We start from the raw sequence: 7607 nt of genomic DNA, 5'->3' as shown, positions 1-7607 counted from the left end.
TTTCCCGCGAATGTCCCAGCGAATAGAACTTTAGGACCCAGTACAACTCGACCATTTATTAGAACTGGGGAGGGGGTGGGGAGAGTGACGTTAACTGATTTCCAGTCCTTACTGCACACTCTCGAGAGTTTGTTTGCGCTTTTTGTTTTGTTTCATGTAAGACATCACAAAATGTAAACATTTTGCAACTACTTACATGAGGTAAATTCTGAGCAATTCAATTCAAAGCAACCACCATTATGGATGGGAAGCAGTCGAAGCTTTATGCTTCGTTCTTTCTCATATCACTTGATGAAACAACTTTGCAGCTGTAAAAATCAAGGAAGCCGTTATGGAAAAAGAATTTGAAAGGCCTCAAAGATAAGATAAGTGGTTCATAACAAATAACATTGATTTGCATTCCATTGAGTGAGACTTACAATGTTTATAAACATTAGGGTGCCGAGACTGCGCAGTACGGACTGGAAATCATCTTTAAAGAGCTCAAAATAAATATCGAAATAAACATCAAAAATCAAATAAAAATCAATTTTTATTAGCCAATGATTTGAAAACTCCTTATAATGAATTAGATTCCATGGCACATGATGATATAAATTAAGCCTCAGCCTACATTTTACATGTGCTTGCCATGAAAACTGCTTTCCTCACAATCAAACAACAGTGTGAACTGAAGACTCTCCATATACATTGCAGCAGAGCATGACGAGAAATGCGGCCAGGGGGGAGGTCCATATGAGCTACCACCCTACTACCAGTACCTTACATCTGCTATACACAGATCAAATCTTCAAACATATGTAGTCTTAGTAAAGGGGTAACTGGAACTTGAAAGGTGGTAGATTTACCATTCACAGTCATGCCAGATCTTTTTGGACAACTTTACCATCTGCCTTGATCTTAGTCAGAAAGTAAGTCAAGTATAACAGCCTTTCCATGATTCTCTTGGCAAAAAAATCTGCACAGCTTAATGCAATAATTGTACAGTATTATCAATTATCCATTCACTTTCTTCTCAATCTCTTGACAAAAGTAACCTCATCTTTACTTTGAATGCCATAGCTATAGAAAAAAAAAATTGGATGTCTCAGCCAAAATACAGACTGAGCTAAAAATATACATATTTTTACCTTGGACCACAAATATTTATCATGACAGACCTGGTGAGCTAATCATTAGTGCACTGGACTACGGATCAGGTTTGAACCCTGGTCAGCTGGTCATTGATGTTGTGTTCTTGGGCCAAACCTTACTCTCACAGTGCCTCTCTCCACCCAGGTAATTTATAATGAGTACGTGCAAATTTAGTGCTGGGGGCTAACCCTGTGATGGACTAGCATCCCATAATCACTTCATTCAGTTTAGAAACCAAAGATAAGCATTGTCCTGTTAGGCAGCATAGTGGCATTTGGTTTCTTTCATTCATAAATATGTCCCTCTTCCTTGACATTTCATGATTCCTGTTAGTTATTTAACCTTAATTAATTTAATGCCAGACAATTTGAAGATTGTGCCCTGGTAGTGTGGTTCTTGGGTGATGGACAGGGGTGGGGTGGGGTGAGCAATGCATGGTTTAACATTTCCTCAGAATGTATCAATTAGGGTTCTTATGATTACGGTGAGAAACTCCATTATCGGAAAATCAACCTAACACCATTTTCAAAATTATCATAACAAACAGTTGGCTATGTTTCCTTTATCATTACGAGGTTCAACTTACTACTTGAGAGGTTGATGGTCCTCTGTCAGCTTTTGTCCTTGAAATGACAACCAGTAGGTTTTCCATACATGCTTCCTGTTAGATGTGTTCCAGAGCAATAAGTTTGAAAAATTAAACCACAATATTATTATACACAGAAATAATTAAACCTTTTATGCACAAATAACATAGGTAGGAATAAATAATTTATCCATAGCAAAAATACTAAATGGTCTATAACATTCATTTATGAAATAAATACTATTTACTAGGCTAAAAACATTAGTCAGATTACTAAAAAGGAAAAAAAAATGCTTTTCCAGACAATACCAATGCCCCTTCTATGAAGGGGTTTTTGGTATGAATCCCACCCCCCTGAAAATTCTAGTAAGCTGTTTTGATTTATAGTCTTAAAAATTTAGCTTTTAAGACCCCCTTCCCCTTAGAACTTCTTCTTCTTCTGAATGACACATTACACAAAATATGTGATGATGCACTCTGGGTTGAGCAAACACCATATTCCTCTTACCAAGACACAATGTTAGGACCTCCTTCCCTGGACAGTTTCAGTGAGATGTGCCTCTGGATTGCCTTCTTCAAGTCATGCACAGTTGCATTTTGTATGACAACAACAGCTAAAAACATTAAAAAATTCATTTTCACTAAAAATTGAGTCAGGTGTTACTAACCGTGTAAATCCAAGGTTTGCATAAACTAATCATTTAACAACCGTAGAAACCCAGTTACGACATAATTAATTTGATATGTGACAAGACTCCAAAAGGCAGTCAATATTATTGTTTGTCTGACAAGTTAGCAATGAAATTACCACATACCCTCTTGTTTATCATCTTGTGAGCTTGGGTATCCTGTGGTGGTTCAATACCAGTTTAACTCACAGTGGCACTCTCATATAAATTGGGCAGGTTTACTCATTGGAAATTTTGAAAACAACCCTTAAGAGGCACCAAGATCCTGTGTTGTGGGTGTGGCCTGAAAAATTTTTATCAACCATAAGAAATACCAAATTATTCTGAAACAATACATTCTCTCCTGTCAAATTTTTTGAGCTCAATACCCTAAAAAGTGCCGGAAAAACTCTCGCTGTTGACCTTTTGAGGATGAACACCCTAAGAGGCACCAAAACTACGTTTTTAAGAGGGTCATACAGGGGTATTCTCGTGATGTGTGATTAGCTAATTGTATTTTCTGTGAAATATGAATTTAGGAAATTATTCTTCGTGACTTGTGACCTGAAGGTTTTGCGTGACCCGTGAAGAACCTGAATTATTAACTGATATTCATGATTTTACCACTCTATTCTATGTGATTTTCAGACACAAGTCCTCCGAATGGTAGAGTCTTCTATCGAGAGTGACTTAGACATGCGATTTGCAATATGGAGCCTTGACTTAGCCATTCGCGATTTTACTTTATTCAGACATTGCTTCTAGTGTAAGAACTGGTCGTTAAAAAGAGTATCTTACTTGCTTATTTTCGTGATTCGGGAAAACGAAATTTTTATATCCGTGATCCTCAATTTATCCCGTTCGTGAACCGTGCCAGAGATCCCCCTCCCCCCCACCCCACCCCCTGCACGACCTTCTTTTAACCCCTGACAGGTACGACGAGTAACCCCGTCCTATTTATTTGGGAGTGCCTCCAGCTGAGCTCCAACTGTTATCCCCCCGTTTCTGTTTTTCTTAGATCCATCACTGAACATTAATTCTACCCTGATTCTAACAGTATAAAAAGCTCCTTACGTAAAACAGTGTTCATCTCATCTTGTTGTCGAACATTCACCACAATAGCACGACCGTGTTCCAGAGCAATCTGAGAATTCACTTCATCAAGAGTGGGCTCACTTGGCAGCCCAATGAGCAAAGGATCACTCATTATCTCAGCCAGCTTTTCACTGAAGAGAGACATAACTTCGGGATGAGAAAGCCCGTCAATATTTTCCTCAACTTCACCATCTTCGTCCGCCATTTTGTGTTTTCCCTCCTAGACTTCTCTCAGTTCCTGACTCTAGAACCCAGCGCCCTGGTGAAGATTTGCGCAGCTCGGCGCCTGGTTTGATTTGCCTTGATAAGATAAGATTAACACTCGACGAAGATACAGTTAATTAGATAATGATTTTAAATGGAGAGGATCTCCAGGTTACAGCTTTGTAGTCTTTTTATTCTGTATTTATATGGATGCGCCACAGGAGTAAAGAAGAAGAAAGACTTAGAAACTATTGTCGAGGTAGGTATTTACTATGAAAGCTAATTTAGCTGCAGCCATAGTTAGTACATGAAAACTTAACACAAGCTCACATGTTTTCGAATTTTGATGGCAATTGCTGAGCGATTACACTTTTATTTCGCTTATCTGTTACTTTCAAGGCTGCAACGTATATCAAAAATGTCGGTAAATCACGTTATTTCAGATAAAACTCGCGGTTTATTGTCTTGTAGTAATGTACTGCTTTGCGTTTTTACTGGCGCGCAATTTAACACTCCCAAATTTATCACCGCTGTTGATTCAACGCGTTCTGAATTTTCAAGCAACGTAAACCGTTCTAGAGGTGTTCTGTAGAAAAAAACACTAAATAAATGTCCTAGTACATAACAACGTATTGGTCAACTCGACGGCAAAATGTTGCTATCGCGAAATTCGATATTTTCATAATTAGGGGAGACGAACTGAAGTTTGTTGCAATATTGACAAGAAGCTGTAAATTGTATTCCTGTAATTCTTGCGGTGAACTGAGCAGATTAGTCGTTTTTCTGCCGAAATACGCTCTAAGAAATCTATCACCCAAATTATATAAAGCACTAACCCTAAACCCTAAATGTTATTTTCAAATTTGAGAGAAAAAAACTCAAGTTTATTTTTAGATAAGGCTCGTAATTCGTTTAGTTCCTTAAACTTCCTTTCCACCAATCTTAGAAAACTAGTTGCAAATACTGAAATGTTTAACATTTTTTCAGATTCACAGCAACCACAGAAAAAAAAGAGGCTATTTGTTTTGCTGTACTTTTATTTTGTCTTTCCTGACTCATTGTTAGAGTATTATTTGAGAAAAATTGCTTAAATAAGTTCTTTCTGCTATGTCTCTGGTGTATTGCTTTGTTGACACTTTGCATATTTAAGACACAGCAGGTGATGTCAGTTGATGCTGAGAATCAATTATGCATGACAGTTCTCATCACTAAGCAGTGATTTTTATCTTAGCTTTTAAAATCAATTATTCATGATATAATTATTGTGGTTACAAATTGGTCTGCATAATGCCTCAAAAAATGTTCACTCTGGTTTGCATAGACTGATTTAATCAGGAATTTATCAACAAAAGTTTTTAAATAGTTCTTCATTTTCAGGAGTGAATCATTTATGATAAAATGGAAGTGCAGCTAAATAAACAGAGACTTATATACCTCAATTATAATTATGTTGAATTTCAGTATGTCTGCCTGAAATTGTCTTTTTTACTTTCTCTTTTACATTTTTCTTAAATAACAGTCAAGTAAAAATTACATGAAACTCTCCATGTGACTTCTCGCAAACACTGTCTTTTACTAAAATCATTAATATACAATAATGTTCCATTTTGCAATTTTAATAAAGTAAGATTTTTTTCAAAGTAAGTAAGTCTGTTATCAAATGATTTAAGTTGTTATGTTGAGAAATAATGTGTCAAAGTCAAGGTTATTACCTGGAGATGATCCACAAGAAATATGTGATGACTGATCATGACTTCCAGGCATTTTTAACTTTTCTCACGTTTAATTAAGTTATATGTTTCAGATTCTCATGACATAATGTGGCCAAATGATGAAATAGGGGAAAGGACTAACAGTTAAAAAGCTGATGATTATAAAGAATTTCTTCTTTCGCTTTGTAGTACAAGCCTGGCAACTGCAAAGACAAAGCAGATAATGGAGACATTGTATCTGTTCACTACACGGTGTGTATTTCTCGTGTTAATTTTGAAACAGTAACAGTGGCGTTAATGTTAAGGCCTCAATCAAATCATGCATTAACAGAGGCTTTGAACATAACAAATACTAATCAGACCATACCGACTCCATATAAGGTACTACTGAGTACAATTAGAAATTCACTTTTAATTTTTTAGTAACATTATTTTATTGAATCACTTAAATGTGAATATCAATGACTGTTTCAGGGTAAGCTCGAAAATGGCCAAATGTTTGATTCGTCTCTTGCAAAAGGAAGAGAACCCCTTGAATTTCAGCTGGGCAAAGGAAAGGTCATAAAAGGTAACTTTTGCAAACCTTTCTTGATGTACAACCACAAAATGCAATCAAATCTGTATCAGTACTTTGGTTGGTTATAGCCTAAGACTTCTTAATAATAAAATTATTTTAAAATTTTCCTTTTTGGTAGGTTGGGAGATGGGCATAAAAGGAATGTGCATTGGGTAAGTTTCTATAATTTAGAAGATACATGTAAACATGGATTGATTGACTGACTGATTAACGGTTTGATTGACAGACAGACAGACTGATTGACTGCCCAGCTGATTGATTGAATGCCTCAGTGCCTGAATGATTGACTGTCTGATGGACTCACTGATTGATTGAGTGGCTGGCTAATTGACGATTGGTTGTAAATATGTAATGTAAAGCCAGCATAATGTAGGAGTCAATGAACAAGTCTGCAAGTTAACTATTGCCTTGAACCCCTTTTTTGCATATTATTCTAACTCATAAAGAAACTAGTAAAATGTTGATGACATCCTTGTTTCATTTCAGTGAAAAAAGGAAGTTGATTATACCTCCACATCTAGGGTATGGGACTCGTGGAGTTGAGAATGTCATTCCTCGTGAGTACATGTGTTTTGATCAAACTTAGACTTTAACTTCCAATTAACCAAGGCCCTAGTATTTTTAGAGGACAATATTTAATGAATGCGCATTCCGGGAAATATCCGCACCCTGGTCCCATGTGGACATGTCTAGCCTCAAAAACAACCGGTCTAGGTGTTCACTTGACGACAGTCCAGTTTGGGAACAGAATGGTTCTAGAACTGTGGATGTGGGCTCAGTGTGCAAAACAAGTGGTATCAGATAGCCTAGGACTAGTGAATTTTAAAATCAGCCTAGTTGATTCTTTCCTTTGTTTGCCCGAGGGGAGAGCGACATTTTTTGGAGAAATCTTTAAGGACATTCAGTTACAGAGGTATAGCCGTGTCCTGTTAAACAATTAGATTATGAGCCGGAGTTTTCTACCAGCAAATAGTCAACAAGGCGCAGCCAAGTCGACTATCGCTCATAGAAAACAAGGGTGAGTAGTCTGATTGTTTTTAGATGTTCTAGAGGATTACAGCAAAAAACCTACAATTGTGTATTTTAAGCCTCAGATTAAGAATAATTTTCAGTTTCAAAAGTAGCGTATGTGCGATCAGTTTCTCAGCAAATAGAAAACCCTGAGAGAACCAATCAGATTTGCAGATTTCCAATAGAACACTGTTGAGTGGCTATTAAAACAAATTATGCCTGTACAAAATTTTCAAGGGACTAGCGAGAATGACTTTCAGGCTGGTACATCACAATTACGGCTTGCCCAAAAGGGAAAGCTCAAAAATCACTTTTCTATGCAGCCAGTCAGGTCATGTATGCATTGGGATGCATCAGATCTTCACAATCCTAATACACTCTTTCTTTTTCCTCATCACACAGCAAACTCTGTGCTGATATTCACCACTGAACTTATGTCCATAAAGAGGAAGTCACTCTTTGACCCAAAGTTGCTGCTACAAATAGGATTTTGGCCAATACTGGCTGGAATGATTTTGTATTACCTATATAGAAAGGCATCTAAAGAACCTACTAAAGCTGAAGCCAAGTCAAGCAAGAAAAATAAAAAGAAATAAGACCCTTTCTCTGTTGTTCAGTTT

The 7607-nt window shown here is 36.9% G+C and overlaps 3 protein-coding genes across 3 annotated transcripts in view; 1 reads left to right on the top strand and 2 right to left on the bottom strand.

Moving 5' to 3' along the window:
• The window catches only part of LOC110043225 (NAD-dependent protein deacetylase Sirt6-like), a 5341-nt gene extending 4896 nt beyond the window's left edge, over window positions 1-445 (bottom strand). The window contains exon 1 of the mRNA XM_020748668.2: window positions 1-445. This exon is cut by the window's left edge and continues 489 nt beyond it. The gene's annotated coding sequence lies outside the window, so the exon portion shown is untranslated.
• Window positions 446-514: 69 nt separating this feature from the next.
• On the bottom strand, window positions 515-3716 carry LOC110043231 (U11/U12 small nuclear ribonucleoprotein 25 kDa protein-like). The gene is made up of 4 exons (XM_020748674.2): window positions 3463-3716; window positions 2229-2334; window positions 1721-1795; window positions 515-1062 (listed from the first exon to the last, which is right to left on the bottom strand). The coding sequence occupies exons 1-4, from the start codon at window positions 3686-3688 to the stop codon at window positions 1005-1007; spliced, it is 465 nt and encodes a 154-aa protein (XP_020604333.1). The 5' UTR covers window positions 3689-3716; the 3' UTR covers window positions 515-1004.
• A 36-nt stretch (window positions 3717-3752) lies between these two features.
• LOC110043228 (FK506-binding protein 2-like) lies at window positions 3753-7590 on the top strand. Its single transcript, XM_020748670.2, has 6 exons — window positions 3753-3946; window positions 5589-5651; window positions 5874-5967; window positions 6095-6128; window positions 6463-6533; window positions 7390-7590. Exons 1-6 carry the CDS (start codon window positions 3842-3844, stop codon window positions 7581-7583), a joined length of 561 nt encoding a protein of 186 aa, XP_020604329.2. The 5' UTR covers window positions 3753-3841; the 3' UTR covers window positions 7584-7590.
• The last annotated feature ends 17 nt before the right edge of the window (window positions 7591-7607 follow it).

This window comes from Orbicella faveolata, unplaced genomic scaffold (assembly GCF_042242905.1).
Source record: "Orbicella faveolata isolate gen_17 unplaced genomic scaffold, um_ofav_v1 contig_34, whole genome shotgun sequence".
NCBI lineage: Eukaryota > Metazoa > Cnidaria > Anthozoa > Scleractinia > Merulinidae > Orbicella > Orbicella faveolata.
This window is presented reverse-complemented; position numbering and strand designations above follow the sequence as displayed.